Here is a 22,339-nt window from a genome sequence, read left to right on the forward strand (position 1 = left end):
ATTTCGTTTTCAATTATGGTTCTGCCAGTGCGGGTTTGCTTGGAATTTTTTGATTGTATATTAAGGTCCGAACTCAGACCGGGTTTTCGTACAATTTTCTTCCGGAGCCAGTCACAACGTCTATATGAAAGGGACTGTGTCTGGTTGGGGGGACACGACGGTGCCCGACCGAATATCTTTACCAGGGCTCACCAAAGCTAAGTACGGCCGTGAGTAAATTGTCCGCGCCGCGCCGCGTACCTGTCTCAACAGGAATGGTTCATTCCCCCACCACCCCATCCCTAAAATGTGGATTGAATTTAAAAGGTAATCGGTTATTCATTCGACTAAAATAACCGATTGACGACAAAAATAACTGACTGGTTAGTCGGTTATAAAATCCATTCGGTTATCCCATCACTAAACTGTTACCTTATCTCTGAACTGCTACTAGTTACTGGACTTGTGACTGTAATAGATACAGGGCACTGATTATGATAAACTAGTCTACTTTATTATAGTCTTATTGGAGGACAATTACTTGTCTTTATTTCAATAGTTTGTTTACTGCAGTACTGGGGCTAATAATAAAATGATGATGAAATTACCTGTAATGTAAATGCAGGAGAATGTCTACATTAATAATTCTGGGCAAGTTGTAATATTATAAGGTTTTTTAGATATCTAAGTCAAGGCCATAGTTGGTTTTTTTTTGTTTTGTAATGTTATCGTTAAATTTATGTTTTTAATTTGTAATGTATGAGATTTTTCTTGTTATGGTTATTTATAACTCTTATTATATATGATTGTTACATTTTGAAGTTGGATAGTATATTGTTCGATAATAGCAATTGAATAACAAGTGTAGGGCGCTTATTAAAGTCTCCCCAATAATTCCTTCCATTGTAACTAATAATTTAGTAAATTAATAATTACTTAATTATTTGTTAAAACAAAATAGAGGTATTAACGATTGTAACCTGTCCTCTTCTTTGTGTAAAGATGAATGATATGAAGCATAGATAAAAACTTGAAGCAGTTCAGCACAAATCAATGTTTGGTTTGATGATGAACTTGCCGAAGTCAAATTTAGCAAGAGAATAAGATGTACCTTTAAACAATGAATCATGTCCCAGAACATAAACAATGGCCATTGCACAGTACAGGTTGTAACTGCCTTAAAGAAATGTTAAACATGCACGAAAGCTAGTAAATCACAGTGCTTTGTAATTTATGGATGCGTATTTTAGTTTTAGATGTTTAAACGCCTGAAAAAGCATTCCTGTTGTAGTATTTCGTCAAACGAACTGAGTTGTTTGTTTACTTTCATACATTTGGTTTTTAGGGATTCAACACTTGCAGAAGAAGTAGATATCAGTTTTGAAAATGTCGTCCATGATAAATTCTTGCAAATTTGCTAATCACTCCATATGTAACGGACGATTCATACTTTTTTGTCCAGTCATGAACACAAATTACTCCTTATAAGATCTCAACTACAAATTTAGATCTCCCCATTACAGAAAGTGAGATCCTTGAGTAGCCCTTAGACAGTCTTAAACATCCTGCTGAGGAGTTCATAACTTTATATCTGGACATCTTTTGAGTCTGACTGAACGAAAACTTATTTCCATTATCCGAAAACAACTGTTTCCAGTATCTTTAAACCTTTATATGATGTCAGATGTGGAGTTTTTGCCATGATACTGACACTGAACACAGTGAGGATGATGTATCATCAGTATGAGAAACAGTACAAAATTAATATACTACTTCCAGAGAACATATGACTATGGTTGTCTTAGAAACGGTTTTCTCTTTGGGAGTTGCCGATGGTTAAGCGGTTCTAGGACGTTGGACTTGAGGCAAATTAAAATTTTGTCTATGAGTGGACCTTGACTGGACCAACTTTTCTCCTTATTCTGTTTGATTAAAATCCGTGCACAGGGCAGTGACCCCATCATTAATAGGGCAGAATAAGGTTTAAAAGGGGATCGGTCTCTCCTCAGATTTACTTTTATTCATAAATTGTGAAAAAGAAAGAAGAAAGATTGATTTAAACTAGATATGAAGGTATTGATGTAAGTTCCATCATTCCTCATAGTTCTTTTGAAAATTTCTATAATTCTAATTGCTATTTAATATGGCAAACACTTTCAAAATAGCCATACAGTAAAGATTTTCAATATCACAGGTGTTTACAATTCCCTTTAATCTTTTCGAAGTTAAACACTGAACATATTTAAATGGATTTGTTAGATTCTCACATACTTTGTTTCACTTGTTTAAGGGAGAGATCTGTGGGTGATGGTGGTTTCGGCATCAACCGTACGAGCACATGATCGGCAAACCAGATGTGAAGTACGTGGCCAACATGCACGGGAACGAAGCAGTTGGAAGGGAACTCATGCTGCATTTGATAACAGGTAGGCGTAAAAACTTTGTCAAAGCATGAGTTTATCGGAACACCTCTTCAATGTAATACTGTAACAACTATCTTTTGAACAAAATCAACGTTTTGTGAGCATTATGCGAATTTCCAATCCCAAGAATTATTTATGTTTTATTTAAATAAAGAGTCAAACTGCGTTACAGTTTAATAAAATAACCACATTAGAGTAATTAATTGTGATGAAATTAAACTACACAGAAAAATAAACAAATATAATGTTTATTTAAATACTTAATTAATAAAAGTTTCTGCATACCACAAGTAATAAACTTTATTGATTTATAAAACATTTTAATCAGTTTATACTAAAAGTTTTATTAATTATAATTTTTTTAAGGATACCTTTTATTACTAACTGCAAATTTGTAGTCTTTAAGAGATAAAATAATTGTTATTATCATCAAACCTCTTGTATAATCATTTATACTTTTGTAAAAATATTTTTTTTAATTTTCATTAATATGAAAGGTTATTTTTTTATCATAAAAAATGTTTTTCACTGGTTAATTGGTCTGTAATCAGACAGACAAGTTTATTTTAATAAACACTTTGTTACAATAATAAGCCTAAGGTCTCATCACACAAGTGTCCTTAATATCTGACCTTGTGTGGAGACCTGAAGATGAGGTACTTTGTGGTATGTGCAATATAATTCCCACCGCAAGCAATTACTTCTTCCAGTCGTACTCCCACTTCCGGTAATACATCTTGGGCTGATGTTTTCAGAATAGCTTAAAACGTTTTTCATTTTCTTTGCTTAACTTCTACTTCTTCAAGTCTTGTTCTCTTTGATTTTTTAAGAAGGTTTTCAATTTTTGGAGTGCCCAATATTTTATCAGACACATATGAGGACTGTTGTAAAAAGGTTGTTTTATGATGTGTTTGTTGAGAAATAATAATTAAAAAACTTCTCTACAATTTAAGTTCCATATTCAAGATCTGACGTCTTGGACCTCGTTCATGATGAATGAATACAAAATACAGTGAACAGTATCATAGTATTGATCTAACTTTTCAGTTTCTTGCAAGTCTGCCACTGTTACAAGTATCCCACTCGTAAAACTGGCTCATAATCATACTCCAACAGGTCCCATCACAAGCTATTGAAATTGCTATTGAAGTTCAAGCTATTAAAATGAACTCTTCATTTCAACCTTAATAATCATTTTAGACTTCTATAAAGAACCGAGAGACAATTTCAAAGCCACAACCCCTGTGGGTTTAACATTACACAAGAAACAGTTTTTGAGATTCCTAGACCTTCTCCCAGCTCTAACAATGGTAATGGTGTTCATCGATAGCTTCATGAGTATGTTCAACATTTTTGGAAGTTTAGCTGTTGAAGTGCAGCCACATTTAAATCCGCAAAACCTCTTTTTTGTTTTACTCCACTAAATGTTTTCCTTTCCGTACCAAAAGTCTCAGATAAATGTTTCTTGTTGAATCTTGAAGAATCTCTTTCGTCAACATGTTTGGTGCAGTAGTATGCTTCATTAGCGTATAAACTTGATTAAGTACTTCAGAAGATGGAGCATTTGCAGCTAATGTGGCAGGGTTCTGAATGGTGTAAAATACCAGAAGGGCTTCTTCCCTGTAGTGCCAGATACAATTGTAAGTCAGTTACTTAGTAGACAAACCTAGTATGGAGCAACTCTTAGCCACCAAGTTCTCTTAATCAATCAATCATCAACCTTGCTCTCTATACTATTTTAATGGTCCAGTTTTCCAGCACTGAAGCAATAAATAATTATCAACCCCTGAGGGATTCAAGAAGAAAGTTTCATTTCTGGCTGGTTTATACCTTCCAAGAGCCTCTCATCACTACCACAAATTTCATGATATCGGAATTGGAGGATGTGGATTGATAGGTCTAGTTTACTGAGGGAGATGACTGTTGGAGTTAGTGGGGCTCCCTAAGTGTTTAAGGGCTGTTGCTAGGCTGGAATAAGGGAGTGCTGCTCCTTGCACGCTTTGACTGGAGAAGCTGGAACAGACCTGGCTTCCCATTATTCCATGTTGATATGACTTAGATATAGTCCGCTATTTCTTCCCATGGGATTTCAACATTTAGTAGCCCCTACCCCTGATTGTATAACGTTATATAGTTTTAAAGCGATCGAAAAAAATTGTTTTTTAAGTACTTCTGCAAATCTTTTTGCCACAGTACCTGGTGAACAGTTTACAACACGGACAACTAACATAAAATGGCTCCTGGATAACACCCGGATACACATCCTGCCATCCATGAACCCGGACGGGTTCGAGGTGGCGCGAGAGGGACAGTGCGACGGAGGCCAGGGCCGCTACAACGCACGGGGCTTCGACCTCAACCGCAACTTCCCCGACTACTTCAAGCAGAACAACAAGCGAGGCCAGCCCGAGACAGATGCCGTCAAGGAGTGGACTAGCAAGATTCAATTTGTCCTGTCCGGAGGACTCCACGGAGGAGCCCTTGTCGCCAGTTACCCCTTCGACAACACACCCAACTCCAGTGAGTTAAACTCCATCTTCCAATCCGGTACGAGACACACCACTTCATCCCCTTGGGAGTGAAGTGGCATTTGGGTCAGCGCTTTTCGTGCCTATTATTTCTGTGAAGTCACACAAGTATTACTTGTCTTTGCCATCGTAAAAACAGAAACGAGTTGTACGTTTTCTTCTATCAGATAAGGTTATTGTGATACTTCTAAGTAAATAGATAACGATGAGAGCATGTGAAAAAGTCTTTCGCTCAGGTTGGATGCAAAATTTCAAGTCTGCAGCTAATTTTGTTCTCGACATGTCATGCAGACAAATAGATCAAACCTGTGCAAAATTAAAGTGTATATATCCACCAGGCAGACCTTGTGTCAGCCCACTGAATGGTGCTCAGCCAAAATACATGGTTGAACATGCACCATCAGGAAACTCATTTTCTATATAGAAATTAATTTTCATGCAAAATTTAAATGATATAGGTGATCAATCTTGTTATATCGTACATTCCCATGTTGTTTATTGAGTTTAGTTTCATAGAAATGTTTAAATAATAAAAGTTTTGGGTGAACAGAGAGAGGGTGCTACAACACGTGAGTGTGTTGATATTAAATCTTCTTACCAACTTTTAACATTGATTTTCCATTCAAGTATTCTTTTTTTTTTACTATATGAATAACTTTACATGTGTTTATATGTCACATGTTGAAATCGCATATGCTTTTACTTCAGCTTGTTTACAAAATTTATTTACTCTGGTATTTTCTCGTTGTCATCATGGTAGACCAATGTAGGCTTAAGTATATGTGCTACCGTTCAGCCAAAATTCAACTTAGAGTTTAATCTATACAAATGAAGCTTCATGCAAAAGCAAGACTAGGTCTAATTTGTTTTCGACATATTGCGTGGGACAGACAGAATTGAAATTTCTCCAGTCCCATGATTTATAGGCTTCATTATGCACAGCCAATTAAATTGTAAATAAACTGATTTAAAAGTGAAATTTACAAATAATTATAAACACTTTACGGTTTTGTAAGCCCTCAGTGATTAAAAGCTGGCTCTATACTGATATCATATCAAATGACATCTTTTTAAAAAAGAAATGTTAAACCATATCATCATAATTTAGTTTTAGAATTTCGTGAAATGTCTAATTTAAATGTGAAGTTATTAGTATCTAGCTCTCTTCTTGAAATTATTGATTACTATAAAAATTGTTTTCTATGAAGACATTATTTGTTAAAAACTAGTATGGAATCGTTCAAAAAGATAGATGATGGAAAATTATAATAAAAAACTTTCAAAAAGCATGCAAAACTTGGATTAGCTTACATAGTTATATTTATGCAATGCAATGTTGATGCAAAAAATTTCCTTCAGACATAATCTAAAGAGAGAGATCATAGAAAATATCTCAAGTTCACAAAGAGATAAACATTAACAAAATCGTTAAAATCTTTCAGACCAAATTCCTCTTTTTAAAATAAAAGACTTACCATACTATGTATATTTTGTTTACCTTCAGCTGATTGGATTTTGAAATCAACTAATTAATTCCAGCTAAGAAACTAACAAATCCAACCTCATCCCTATTATCTGTTGACGTTACAACATCCTGCAGAATATGTTAAGAAATGTTGTTGATTCCAACTTTATTCTTAAAAATTAACACTTTTTTATTGGTAAAAAAAGAGATGAAATAGTAAACAATATACAGTATACACAAATATACTCGTAGTTAACAATAGGTTCATTAAGGTCATTATTTCAATGACTTACAATATATCTCTGTTTTGCTGCACAAAGGAATATGCCGTTCTTCACCACTATGTTCAGGTAAGTGTGTGACATTGGTGTGATATTCTGAAATAAAATAAAAGTTTGATTTACTTGAAATATTTATTGGATTTGGAGTTTTGTTTTCTCATAAATTTATTTTGTATATAACTATTGATCATTCTGGTCTGGCCATTTTTCCCTTGTTTGAAGTGATTTTGGTAGTTGGTGTTTGTATTTAATTTATTACATTAACAAAGTAATAAATTCATCTGTTACATCAGTAATACGTGTATTACATTAAATTAACAACTATAAAGTAGCCGAGTTTTGATAATACAATCAATCATGTACTAAAAATAAACATAATTTCAGGGATTTTTCAAGGATGTCTGATTGTTATTATTTGTCCAAACAGAAAAACCTACTGTATTATGTATAAATGTAGTACTTCAGCTTAACACATTGAAGAGTATATACAAAAATGTATTAAATTTTAGTGATGTTCGAGGACGTAATTACACGAAAAATCAATGAATTACGTTCCGCAACGTAATTTGTCGAATGTTGGACAACTTGTATTACGCCACAAAGTATGTGTTCATAATGGATTTATTTTTATTGTTGGATCTTCTAAAATAACAATTAATATGTTGGTTAATAAGGAAGGGTAATTTAGGATGTAGAGTGTGATGGGGGACAAACAAACTAGGAAAACTCAGAGTGAGAAATAGTTGATCAATGACATTTAGATATTTTGTGTCATATTTCATTTTGTCAGAAGTTGCCTCATAAAGGACTTGGTTAACATGTACAATCAATCAGAACTTGGAGCTGGAGTTGAACTGTTTGACCTGCTATTACACTTACCGTTTATGATTCCTACTTATACTTAACAACATTTTTGAATGATTTTAAAACTACAGTTCTTGTTAACTGTCTTTATTATATTTGTGATTTTGGTTTTATCTTGAAAACAAAGCATCATAAATTTCATTATAAAATAAACATTATTTACATTACTGAGTATTATTTTTAAATACAGTACCAAATATTACTATTAGTATATAATATATACTATTATAATATAATAAGTATAGTGTTCCAGGATACAACTACATCTTATTCAAAATAGTACTTCATAATGTGTCACTTGAAAAAAAGCCAGTTTCTGATGAAAATTAATTATAGGTTAACAGAGCCTTGTTTTATTCAGCACTTACTATTTTGTCCTCCATGATTTCCAAAATTGGTAAATCTATCACTCACAAAAATAAATGTTCACAACATTTCAAGTGTTTCATGTTTAATACTTTAAGAATTGTAAAATATTCTAACTTTTTTTAAAACAACTTAATTCTACGATACTTGTCGTGAATAAATACTGTATTGATGTAAAGTTTAACCTGTCTTGTTTTAACATTGCAGTGTTCCAAAGCTATGCGTCAACACCATCAATAACACCAGATGATGACGTGTTTCGCCACCTCTCACTTACCTACTCACGCAACCACCCCACAATGCACCTGGGCCAGGCCTGCAAGCAGGGCACACCCTCGTTCAAGAACGGCATCACCAAACGGAGCAGCCTGGTACCCCCCTTACAGGTCAGTCTAACCTCACTTTTTACAAAAGAAATCCACCCTCACAAATTTCACTTTTAAGTTAGAGATTACTTTAAATTCGCAGCATGTGTTTATCTAAAGAGCAACAGATCAAAAATAAACATCAAAAATACAAGTGAATATTAGTATATTTATTTACATTTGCAAGTGTTTTTTGAAAACGGAATGACAAAAAAATTTTTTTAAAAACTTTATTTTATATTTCTTAATGAACAACTTATTAGAGTAAGTAAGAAGGTGAGATCAGCTATATTTTTTGTGTGTGCCAACATCTATTCTATGATACAATTATAACCAGACCCCAGGAGGGTTCACTTATGGTTGGTTTGTACCTGTCACTGGAACTTATCGCAAAAAACTGATGATTGACTTAAATTAAGGCAGCGCAATTGATTATCCAGGAGCGGCATATCGCAAATATCCAGATATCAGGGTAAAAGGGCTCATCAATAGGTATAGTTGAATATGAAGACGATTGTTGCATTGGGTGGAGCTTCCTTGTTAAAATGAGATTATGCTTGATATTCCTCCTCATGGAATTCTCACAGGAAGCAGTGTAACGTCCTTTTAGGGTTAAGAACAATGAGGGGGTTTCCTAATTTTTTTGTTGCAAGTGCCCAATACCAATTGTACACTTACTAAAAGAACAATTAGGAAATTAGGCAAAACATTTTTAGTACTCAGCTAGCGTGGTGGCGTAAAAAATGCACTGTTTTATATTATGCTCTGTATAAATAATTTTTGTAATAATAAAATATTTTATAAGGCAAATAATTACGTATTGTCAGCAATGAATTGAAATTAATTTAACCGTGAATTACCGTGAAACATTAACCGAGCTATTAATGTGAAACAAAACATTTATGAAAAGTGCAAACAAAAAGTGGTCACAAGAATTAACACCCTCACTGTGACACAAGCCACGGACCGACTTCAGGACAGCCGGTATAGTAGTAATGTGCAGTATAGTAGTATTATGTCTCCACTGCAGTCAATGTCTTAACGAACTGACATGCTTAGCGGTGTTTGCGCAAAATATTTCAGTTTGTCTATTTACTATAATTTTAATTTAAATAAAAAAATAATATAATTTGGAAATAGTTTATTTGTCTAAACAATAATTATTTCAAAATCACATAAATGTTTTTAGAAAAACTACTTATTACGGCAATTTAGAATAAATGATAATAACAATTAACTTACAAATATAGTGATCCGATGAAGAAAGTTTTCCCTATACAGGGTGTAAATTAAGTCTTTATACGCCTGGATATATTCCAAACGGATTGAGATATTGATGTAAAATCTTCATCATGCCTATTAAAATACTGTTTTGGGACTTTTTGGAGGGTAAAAAAAATTTCACCCCGTCTTCAAAGGGGGTTGGATGGGGTAACTTTAAATTTTCAAAATCTCTATCTTGTGACATGTCACTTTAAAGGTCTTCAGTAGAAATGACACTAAGAAAACACCTCTATGCCGTTTTCTAGCGAAGGTTATGGGCAAATAACGCAAAAAAATAATAATCTGTAGACACAATGCCAATGTCTTGTGCATATCAACACAATGCATGTGTGATATATTTTAGTAAGACTTTGAGGGCCCCAGCTTATTTCTTTACATAGCATCTAATGTGTCTGGTGTGATAGTTTTATTAAGTGGCGTCTTTTTCTAGCTAGCATTACAAGTAAGGGATTATTTGCTCATAACTTTTGCTAGGATCGCCGTAGATATGTTTTGTTCATGTCATTGTGTTTTCCATTGAAGAGACCTCTAAAAATGACATGTCACAAGATAGGGGTTGCAATTTGAAAATTTAAGGTGACCCCCATTTAAAAAAAAAGAGGGGATACTTTTATCCTTCAAAAAAGTCCAAAAAAGTATTTTAATAGGTATGGTGAGGATTGCACATCGATATCTCAATCTGTTACGAATACATCCAGGCGTATCAGGACTTAATTTACACCCTGTATGTTATGTGAGAGATTAAGTGAGTTGCCATCACAAGTTATGTAAGAATCTCGTTCAGATATTTATTATTTTTGCAACACCGGTAACCACAGGTGAAGACAATAATGTGTTTGCAGGAGGAATGCAGGACTTCAACTACGTCTGGTACGGCTGCATGGAGGTGACCTTGGAGCTCTCCTGCCTGCAAATACCCGGCAGCCAGCGAGTTGCCTAAATTCTGGGATGAGAACAGACTGGTATGTGACTTTGACTTAGTTTGGTGGGGGGTTGTAAAATAAAAAAAAAAAAAAAATAAATGAAAAATTCTTTATTTATACAGGCAAAGTTAGGGCCGCATGACCCATTCTTAAATTTATCCTTCGACAACACAAAATTCAAAATACTAATGAAATATTACCTTAAGAATATAAAAATTAATAAATAATTAAATCCAAACAATGAGGTGAAATTAATATAATATTTTAACATGATAAAATTAAAATTTAACTAATTAATAAGGTAACTTCTTCTGTAATTCTTAAAACATAAAAAAATATAATTATACTTTAAATATACATATAACACTAAAGTAGTTATTGGTAATGAGTCCTAACTTTTATCACACACAATCTCACATGCATCCCTCTGTCAGTGTTTATCTCAGCATCTCAGACCAGACCTGCCTTGGCTAACCGCTTAAGATAGATATCTTTCAGTTTCGCCTCAAAACCGGGAACAGCTATCGATGGAAGTAATTATTTGAGGAAGGGCATTCCACAACCTGCAAGCCATTTCATGGAAGGACTTATCAAAACACTGCAGTCCTGTGCTGAGGCATTCTCAAAATGTATGAACCAGAGCGAGTGCTTCTTACACTTACATGAGACACAAATTTATATTCAGAAAAATATTTTGGAAAAGCAAAATTTGGTTTTTTTTATCACATTAGTGAATATATGAGGGGTTTCTAGCGATTACGGGATCAAACGTCACCAGGTGATTTTTCAAGTCAAAATATACAACACATTTCTGATAACATCCTATCTCATTTAGTTTTACATCTGTCCGTATGTCTTGTGTTTTTTTACTACACCCTTTTTATCTTTAACATTGATAAAAGTATAAACTTTACACACATGTTAGTTTAACAAAGACCAATATTTTAAAACGTTTGAAATGATTATCACTTTTGGTTTCAAACTGGCAGGCATACTAAGTTTTCTAAGCTTAATAACTCTTAATACTATAAAAACCTTGTATTTTATAGTAAATATACAGGAAGTAACAAGACATGGTGGAGGTTTTTATGAACCTTTCAAGACAAAGTTTGTTGACATATTAATTTTTTCCTGATCACACTCCTTTATTTGCATTTTAAAACACTAATAAATTTAATATTGACGATTTTACAAAATGTATCGGTGCTATTACTACTTTTTACACCTGAAATAAAACATCTGTTACTGTCAATTTCAATATTTTCACTTAAAAAAGGTATTTATCTTAACCTACAAACTGTGTTATCTATAAAAAATGTGTTGGTACAAAGTGCATTAAAAGAAACTGAAATAGATTTCAATTTTACTAATAAACGGATTTCATTCAAGTTAATGCAGTTTGTTCTTTTTTCAAAATCTACTAAAAAAACTGTTTTAAGGTTACCTGCAACACTCATGTCCTATTCAAACTTTCCATTTTCCGTGAGTCGATTATGAATTTCGATAAAAACATTTGTAGTTAAAGGTGTCTTCTACTTGGGAAGCGATTAGCATACAATCTAGAGACTAATCTAGCATTACCATTGGCCAAACTGTATACAAAATGGATATCAGTGCACTCAGCAGTTGAAAAATCAGTTGAAAAATTCTCCATCATAGATGAAATGTAAACAAGAACTAAAATTTACATGAAGACAACAACAATGGGCAGATTATTCCATAAGTTATAGGGTGTTGAATAATAATCAGCTAATTCAATAATAATCAACTGATTATGTGGTTAACATGGTCCATGATCAATATTAACTAAATTGTTTTCAAGAAAGCTTTAATTTCTCCCTTATTACTTATCGTAGCACAAACAAATTGGTCTTACGATGTTCATAAAAACCTTCACCATGTTTTGTTTTTCCCGTGTACTTATATAAAATTTAAGGGTTTTGAATGAAAAGGCTTAGAAAAGGCTTGCCATTTTGAAACCGGAAGGGGCAATATTTCAATTTTTTTTTACTTACTGGTCTTTGTTATACTAACAAGTGTATACAATTTTGTTTATAACTTTATCGACTTCAAATTTTTAAATTATTTTAGTAAAAAATATACAAATGGACAGACAGGTAGAAAATTCGCAACAGGGATAAGCATAAGGCTCTTGGCTTTGTCAGACTGGTGCTGGCTCAAAACAAGTGATACAAATGTGCAATAATCTAGAAGAACTTCACAAGGAAGACACTCTGGTTCTCTTGTGTGGGTCGAACGATGTGGCAAAGAATGAGTCACAGGTACCAATGGAGTTTCTAAAATTCTCAGGAGAGTTAATGGAACCTGCAAGATAGTTTTGGTAGACTTGCCAACAAGGTATGATCTGGTGGAGTGGTCATGTGTAAACATGGAAGTTAATAAAACTAACTCAATTCTTAAGGAACTATGTAGCAAAATCCAAATTTAGTTTTAGTAGAGCTAGTAAGGCTGAAAGGACTCTTCATACAAGGCACGGGATGCATTTTAATCTTAGAGGGAAAAAATGGTTGTCTAAGCAAATAATTAAGGCAGTAGAAGATTTTGAACTTAAGTTTATTCCGATGGACAATTCTAGTCCTGCTCTTAAGTCACAAAAAGACATTGAATGTATCTCTCTGGAAAACTTTTTGTCCTCTAAGATCCACTCTTCGGTTAGTAGAACCTAAGACTGCATTAAGAACTGAGCCCAATGTTATAAGAAATCTACAGCTTTAACACAGGCTATGGGTCAGGAGGCTTGGGAACAACTAGTTCTGAGTCTAGTTGTTTGAATGATTTTCTTTTGTCCTTATTTTTAAACATTTCAGGGCAGATTGCTTGAAAAGCTAAACGCTCTTGAGTATGTGATTATGAATAATAACTGTGTTATTATCCGAGAATTGGGCTGAGCAGTTTTGAAATTAATGCCCTGTGGCATAAGAAACTTTAATTTAATTTCAATATATCAGGGGAAAAAGTTAATAATTATGGTGGTACACTTATTTATGCTTATAATAGGCTAAAATGTTGTAATGTTGATGTTTTGTCTTCTTGTGTTGACTATCATTTTGAGGCATGTGTTTTTTGCTTGACGAACTCAAGATTATTGTTATAAGTTTGTATTGTACTCCTGCAAGTGATGAGTTGTACTCCATCCCGAGTGAATTGTGCCTCATCCGTAAACAAAATACGCTTGTAGAGTTGATTATTAATATTCAAAAAGTTGCAAAACTCCAAGCGAAGCGGACCATCCCCTAGCTGTAGATGTTGAACCTTTTGTTTATGAAACGGATAAAATTTGTTTCGATTATAGTGAACCTCCACCCCGTTGACTGCGAAACTCCTAATCCGCCTAGAAATACGTCGTGTACTTACACCTGGGACTGCGATGAAACAGCATTAATAACAATATCATCATCAAGTTGGACAGCTCGTTCATAATTGGTTCTAGTACTTGGTAGTGATCCTGTTTCCCGAAGAGTACGAAAAAGTTCCTGAAATTATTTTGGTATCTGGGAATCCTCCTATTAGGGTAAACGTAGTTCATATTCTTCTACAGCAGCTCTAGCATTACCATTACAATAACCCAAAATAAAAACCCATATCAGCGTATTCCTCTGATGTAAAATAAGTAAGGCATTTTTTCGCTGAATAAACAATCGAATTATAACTCACAGAAAAATTGTATTTAATAACACGATTCACAGAAACCCCATCTCCTGTTGTAGCTAGCAAAACACCACTAATACACAGTTCTAACGTAACAGTACAGAATACCATTGTTGATCAGGCTGTTATTCGTGCGTTACCAACTTAGGAAATTAATTAATACAAAAAACTGCATTTCGGATGATTAGTAAACAATAATGGGAAAAATGTTTGCTTCATTTATTTTTGAACATTTGATGTAAATTTTTATTTAAAAAAAAAAATACAACGTAATAAAACATGATCTGATATTTTTATTTACAAACAAATTTATTTTAACAGTTAATCTTGTTTTCTCAATTTATCTCATCATTAAGGAACAAAACATTTTGTTTTTGTTTTATTTTTAACTAAATACCGTACGGTATTTCTTTACAGCTAGTAATGTATTATACTGAATAAAATCGATTTTTTGGTACTTATTTCTGTTTTATTTTAGACTTTGATTATATCAATTTTCTCAGAATTAAATTCTCTACAATTAATGTTTGTTGATTTTATGTATTTATTACCAATTTAACAAAGTTATTGTACATCAAACTTAAAAAAACATTGTTTTTGTGCCCCAATTTTTTTGCATTTAACCCTGAATCCCTCAAAAACTACTACAGGTACAGTTCTGAAACCTATTTTTATTAGCTTTATCAGGTAAAAATACATAAGAATCCACGATATTTCTTACTTAATTAACCTTTCCAAAAGTTCAGTATGGCTTTATTTGACTCTTTACCCAGGAATTCAGGCGAAATCTTTCGCTAGCTGTAAACTCGCTAACGAAGCGTTTTCGGACCTATGTTTATATAACATTTTTTCATTATTTTTACTAGTACAATGTGCTGTAGAAGTGGGGGGAGAAACTTCATGAATCACCCTGTATAATACAAAGTTGATACAAAGTTTGATGTCCAGAGGGAGCTCTTGTTCTTGCGCTGCGCTGTGTCAGGTGCTCAAGAATTCGGACTCTGAATAGTAGGGCCTTTCTTGCAGCCATTTTGTTAGTTGGTTCGCAAAAACACTTAGGTGGCTGGTTTCTTAGATGATCGGGCAGGTGGTTGAAAAACAGCGCTCCTTGGTACGAGGGTTTCTTCTCAGAGAGGCTTAAGCGGTGTAAGGGCAGGGCGAAGTTTGTGGCATTTCTTGTGTTATATGGATGAGTTCCTGATGTCTTAACTGCTGTGAAGTGACTGCATGCAGAATGGTTTCCAATCTCTCTACGTCAGTAGAGTGAGATTGTTGTGAGAATTTTTAGTTGTTTAAAAGATTCCCAGCAACTTTCCTGGTGATGTAGTCCTGCTAGGCATCTAATTGCTTTTTTTGTAGAGTAAGAATCTTTCCCATGTTGGACGCTGATGTTCCTCCCCATGATACTATTCTGTATCTTAGGTGCGTTTTCGAAAAGAGCAAAGTAGGCAACTTTGGCTACCTCCATGCTACATACTTGTTTAATTCTGAAAGTTACATAGATACTTGAGGAGAGTTTCTTACTTAGTTGGTCTATGTGGAGCTTCCATGACAATTTCGAGTCAATTTTGATGCCTAGGATATTTGGTCACATTGCTTACTTCAAGGTCCAGGAGAGGTGCTAGGTTTGTAATTTTGTTTTTTGTATTAAAAAAATATTTGTACGGTTTTATTTTCATTTAATACTAGGTCATTATTTGTGCAATGTTGTTTAGTTTGGTTTGAAGCATGCAGTCGTGTTTATTGCGAGCATTTCATTGTCTTTATTAGAGATGGTAAGTACAGTGTCATCTGCATACATTATAGTAGAACGGGCATCATCCAGGCAGTTTGGCATATCATTCGTGAGGAGGAGGAAGAGCACCGGCCCGAGCACGGATCCTTGAGGTACCCCTCTTCTCACTTCAGTTGTTGCTGATTGAATTTTATAGTTTGTATAATTTTGGGTGTAATTTATTTCTACCAGTTGTTTTCTTCCCTTGAGGTAGCATTTAAACCAATCTGCTTCTTTACCTCCTACGCCTAGGGCTCTTAGTTTTTTGTAGTTAGCTGATCGTGATTGAGGGGCAGTCGAAAAGCTTTACCTAAAGTCAAGGAACAGACTAGTTACTGAACATCCTTCCTCTAGTTGGTCTATGATGTGTTCTGTCAGCTGTACCAGGGCTGTTGTTGTTGACCTACCCCTCCTACAACATGGATTCCTTAATCCATGCTGTTTGTTTGTAAGTAGATTTATGCTGTTCGAGATTGGTTTAGGAGTCTGGTAAGGACAATTTTCTCAATTATTTTGGAGAATGTCGGGATGAGTGATATTGGCCTATAGCTGCCAGGTTCACTCCGTGGTCCTTTTATATATTTTGAATATATTTTGGCGGTCTTCAGAATAGTTGGGAAGATACCTTTGACTAAGAAATGAACTCTCAAGGATCAATTGTAATCATACATTATGTGTTAGTGTTTTATATTTTAAAGATTCTGACACCTTTTTTTAACAAGTTAACAATAGAGTATTTATGTCTATCTTTGATAATAGTTTTTCCTCTGAAGGAATTAAGTTGTGTGCCCAATAATAAAACTAAAAACAGGGGTAACTGGTTTACCAGTCAAATGAAAAAAAAAACAAGACAATAAGGATTTTCTATGGCCTGTCTAGCAATATGTTGAAGGAAATAGTGGATCATGTTGCAGAACCGCTTACCATTAGTATTAATTTATGCCTGGAGCAGGGTGTATTTCTTGATAGTCTCAAAATATCCAAAGTAATACCGGTATTTAAAAAAGAGCCTAAAACAAGTCCAGCAAGTTTTCCGTCCCATCTCGCTCATTCCAGGTCTTTGGTAAAGTAATTGAACACGTTATTTATAAGCAGGTAAGCCTGTACTTGGAATTGAATGGTTTTTTTTTATACGATCAACAGTTTGGCTTTAGGCAAGAAAGTATCAACAATATTTGCTATTGATGCTGTGTAGTAAAGGGAGATTCTTAATGCTTTTGAGTCCAAAGAGTATGGCCTGGGCCACTTTTATTGACCTAAGCTGTGCTTTTGACTGTGTTCATCATAGCTTTGTTGCTTGAAAAGATGGAACAGTAATGGCATCAGTGGATCTGCAAAAACAATTTTTTAGATCATATCTGTCTAAGAGGAGTCTAAACTGTTTATCTTGATGGCCGGTGGTTTTCAGCTAGGGGAGCTTAGATGTGGTGTTCCACAGGAGTCTATACTCACTTCGCCCTATCTTCGTAATGTTAACATAGGTACACTTATCTCAAGAACTACTTGAGGTATCTTCATAATTCTTTTTTTTCATTTAAAGAGGGCTTCTAGGGGAACACGTGGAACCAAAAAAAAAATTTTTTTTTGGCATATACCCTAAAAGTTATATATTTTTGTTTTAACGCTTGTCAAAAACCTATATAAATATGTGTATATGTATGTATATAAATATTGAACTCAGTGAAATGTGATGTTTTTAGTGGTTCCACATATGTAAAAACAGTGCTACAAAACATACAAAAAAAATTTCATATTCCTACCATTTGTAGTTTTTGAGAAAAATGTACTTTTGTATTGAAAACCGCAACTTTCGGAAAAACACAAAAAAACGGAAAAAAAATACTGCTTTATTACCTTTTTCAGTTACATTCCAGGTGCATAGGCTGGCTGATCTCCTTCCCTGCTCCTCATATTCATCCTCCAGACTTCTTTTTAGTAAGTTTTTCTTCTGTCTAATTTTTTTTCTCTATATCTTCTTGAGCTTTCTCTGCCTTCCAAATTCGCCGCCGGTCAAGCTTTTTCATTGCTGTAAGTAAAATGCTGCCCTGGTGACACTCCTATTTCTTGAAAATACTTTGCATTTGCCAATGTAGCCATCATTAAAAGCTGTAACAGCTTCATATATGCCAAATTTCAAAGTTTTAATCTCCACAAATGTTCTTTTAGGTATGTAGGTCCAAATGACATTGTTGAGGGACTCATTGGGATTTTGAGTTTTTCCCTTAGTACATTTGCCCAGTAGAGTTGGATTGGCTAGATCTTGAAAAAATAGGTTTAATAAATGTCATTAGGTATTCAGGCAAGTGGAAAATGGCTGCCATGATCATAGTTTTCATTGGATTTTACGGCTTTGCGGTACTTACACCAGGTTTCTTCATCATCTGGACATAGTCCATGTTGACGAGGCCTTTCATTAGAAGACATCACATGGAAAAACTCTGCCCAAATGGCTTTTTTCATGTCTTCAACAGAGTTTGTGTTGCGTCTAATTGCCAATCCGTAGTATTTTTGGAGCTGAATAATGGCAGAATCTGTTAGCTTGTTCTTGCCTGCCAAGTCGTGAGCCGTCAGGGAGTGTTTTAGTCTTAGCTTTTAGATTTTTTAATCTCGATCCCATCCGTTTCTGGACATGGCCTATGCATTCTATCTTTGTTATGGCAGTATCACCATAGGGCTTGGCTTCGCATACACTGGAGTACGCCTTGCTGTCTCCATCACCAAGGTATTCAAGGTAACGAGCCTCATACAATGCCTGCGAGCGCTGAAAAATTGCGACTGCTCCAGCAACTTCCATGGCTCCACTAGAACCTTCAAAGTTTGCGATACAGCCATCACCATGCGTGTTGTTTAGTCTATTAGTGCATCTGCAATATTTAGATAAAATCTCGATGTCTAGGACCTTACCGGTTGATAAAGATGTCACTGATACCACTCCATTTAGTGAAAGGTGACCCCGCTTCTGCCATGAGCCATCAGCAGCTATAGCGAGGTCTCTGCATACCATCATTATCCGATACAGCTTCTTGCACAGCACTTTGGCATTGACTTCTTACACACTAACTCAGCAATTGAACCCAAAGTAATGCTCATGTTCATGATATCTCAAAGGCGGAGGTGTAAGATTCATAAAAGCGCAAATTTTCTCCGCAGCCACTCTAACCTTTGCCTATGTTACGCATAGCATAAAACCAAACGAAGATTTAGGTCATAAAATGTTGTTAGGCCTATCAGACTTTGCTTCATTCTGATTAGTGTTAGGCCTGACTAATTCAGAGTTTGTCACAGTAATAGTGTTTTCACAATCAGAAACAGCTGACTATAATTTTTGATGCTAGGCCTACAATGTGTTTTTAAACTTTGTAAACAAGTTGGCCATGGCAATTTTTTACACACTGAAACGTTACTAAGGAGCCTCATTCAACAATCCTATATTAACTATACAGTTTTCAGACTCATCATTTTCATTCAATCAATTGGTACTGTAGTGTTTCAAAAAAGGACTGACCTTCTTAGAAGATGCACTTTGAGGTCTTGGGCCTATCCACATTTGGAGTATTGGTACCTCGATTGTTTACTTGATCCTGAGAACTAGGCCTAGGACTAGTTGGAGGGTTATGTTGATTTCCTTTGAAAACGCGTTTCTTGAAAGCAGGCTTTGAACTGTGGCATTATAAAATTCACTACACTTATAACAAAAAATACTCAGAAAACTCTCCACTAAACTCACAAAAAACCATAATCATTTACGTAATTTTCACTCTCTCTAAAACAGAAATGTCAGTAACCAAAACATGTATGCTACCTAGGTTATAAGCAATGGTTATATAAAACAGATGTTTTGTTGGTTAGTGTAGTGTAGTTGTTGACATAACAAACTGTCACTGCCAACCAAATCATGAACATGACTGCAACGAAGTAAGTACTATAACAGCACCATTCAAAGTGTGACTGCTACAGGCCCGAAACTGCCTGCAGGCCTATTTAAAAAAAAATATTTCGGTACACTTCTAGTCATCATAAAAAAAATTTAATACCACCATTGTTATCGGGAAATTCCAAACTTTAATAAAAAAAAAAAAAAAAAAAATTTGTAATTTTGAGATTTTTTACGAAGTGCTCCCCCGTAATAAGAATAAATGATTAAGTTTTTAGGTATGTACATTGATTGTAAGCTATCATGGGCAAAACACATTGAACAACTATCCACTAGGCTATCTCGTGTGATTTATCTGTTAAAGACGTCTTGTGAGTTGTGTTCCTAAACAATACATTGTTACTGTTTACTGTGGTCTATTTCAGTCAATAATTAGCTATGGTTTGATTTTCTGGGGCACTTCCAGCAACCTTAAAAGATATCCTTTTGATACAGAAGAAGTCTGTTCGAATAATTAACAAGTCTCACTACCTGACTAATTGTAAACAACTTTTTATTAATTTAGGTATTTTAACTGTTTTGAATCTCTATATATTTTTATTTATTGTTATATATTCATAAAGATATTTTAATCATATAATGTAAGGAATGAAATCCATGAAAAAATCTACAAAGCATGGTAATCGTTCTCGATGTACCCTTCACAAGATTAGAAAAAAAAATAGATACAGCCATACTATGGATGTGTATTAGACTAGATACAATAAGTTACCACTCTCAACCAAAGATTTATCTTTTAGTCTTTTTAAATGTAAGTTACATAGATGGCTGGCTGCTCATCCGCTTCTTCTTATAGTATCGATGAATTTTTAAACATGCCAAAATTCAGAAATAAATATATTTTACGTCTGTTAAATATGTAAGATTTATATATTTTATTTATTGATTATTTATTTTAATTTATTGACAGTTTAAGGTTTTTATAGTCTAGTTCTACCTAAGCAGTGTAAACATTACCTATGACAAGTTATGATTAGTAACACAAAATAATGACCATGTCGATTTCTATATTGCCTAAAGACAATACAGATTTTGATTTGAAAACAAAGCAAGATAGGACTAAGCTTTATTCGAAATTTTTTTATATTTCAAACTTAAAAAATTACCAGTTGAAGTTTGATTCCGTAATTAGAGGACACCCTGTTTCAAAGGACTTGTTTTATAACACGGTTGTTAGAGCTTTGAATTCACTCATTAACCATTTTCTGACTGTCTCGAAGATGTCTCAAAAGGTGCAAACTATTTCAATGGCACTCGTCAAAACACCCCCACCACCAACTCAAATTGCTTCCTCTAGCAGTAATAATATTTGAAATATTTTTACATGTCATTGATGTAGTCCATTGTAGTCGTTTTTATTTCAGTTCCTTCCAACTTGTGCGTTAATGTCACAATTTGGAAGTAGCTGTTGCTAATGTTTTATGGATTATAGAAAAATAAGGATACCTTACAATTGTGGTTTTTATTACTAATTACCAAGAACGATAAGATGATCCTTATGTTTATACCATACACAAGTAGTAAATATGAGATGATATTAAATGGTGAATTAATATTTCATATTTCAGTCTCTTTAAATACATAAATAATCTGTAGAATACCACTGCATTCATAGAAATAAATAAAAATGATAGTTATTGTGATTAGACATTTAATACAGTTTTTTTGTGGTTCATTATTAGGGATCATATCCTCCTTTGGTTTCCAACGGTTTTTGGCAGGTAAGGTGGTCTTGCGTATCCGAGAATTCCGATTTTCCAATTCTTGGAAGATTACATTAGGATAGCATTGTAATATATATTTACGCACTTAATTATATTCACACATAATTTTAAAATTAGACATCAGTTATAAATTTTGGCATGTATCCCATTGCTTGCTTCATTTAGTGTGCTAATGTAATCTGTCCATACTGTTAAGGTTTAGGAGTTTTCATTTAACTCTGGAAAATCGATTCAGAGGAATTGGGTGGATTAACAATAAATATTGGTTTGTTAGTTCACGGATCAAGTGGCGCGTTACATAGAAAATTTATTTTGGGGGGGGCATGCCACACTTTTTGGATTACGAAGTATGGAAAACACCCTCCAAAAAATGGGGGTTCGGATAATATTTTCTAGGAAATTTTGTTGGAACCTTTAAGAACCCTTATAAGTGTGTGTGTCTATCATAAAACACACATACTGGGATACAACTCTCAATGTTTGTCTCTTGTTCCAAATAAAAAAAATTTTCAGGAGGGGGGGGCTTGGGGCTCCCTTTATATGCACGTGTGGTTCACGGTTATCAATCTCAAAACACGTTATGCAAGAGAGTTCATGTAATATAATAAAAGCATATTTTTTGTTTAATCAAAACCATTGACAATGTTTTTCAAATCTTTTTCTGTATATCCCAAACATATCTAAACATAATATTTAAAAAAGATGAAGTTGACTTTACTTTGGAATTCAATCCAATTCTTCCCCCTTCCCCTGAAAGAAA

General features: G+C 34.1%; 1 protein-coding gene across 1 annotated transcript; it reads left to right on the forward strand.

The window, feature by feature from the left end:
- Window positions 1-2,269: 2,269 nt before the first annotated feature.
- LOC124374427 (carboxypeptidase M-like) lies at window positions 2,270-12,760 on the forward strand (the record flags this gene model as incomplete). Its single annotated transcript, XM_046832641.1, is given in 9 exon segments — window positions 2,270-2,304; window positions 2,306-2,405; window positions 4,596-4,922; window positions 6,716-6,745; window positions 8,114-8,262; window positions 8,264-8,285; window positions 10,392-10,462; window positions 10,464-10,517; window positions 12,644-12,760. Coding segments are annotated over 9 exon segments (905 nt in total), but the record flags the coding sequence as incomplete, so codon positions are not given.
- Window positions 12,761-22,339: the final 9,579 nt, after the last annotated feature.

Source organism: Homalodisca vitripennis, unplaced genomic scaffold (genome assembly GCF_021130785.1).
Source record: "Homalodisca vitripennis isolate AUS2020 unplaced genomic scaffold, UT_GWSS_2.1 ScUCBcl_8375;HRSCAF=16463, whole genome shotgun sequence".
In the NCBI taxonomy this organism is placed as follows: domain Eukaryota; kingdom Metazoa; phylum Arthropoda; class Insecta; order Hemiptera; family Cicadellidae; genus Homalodisca; species Homalodisca vitripennis.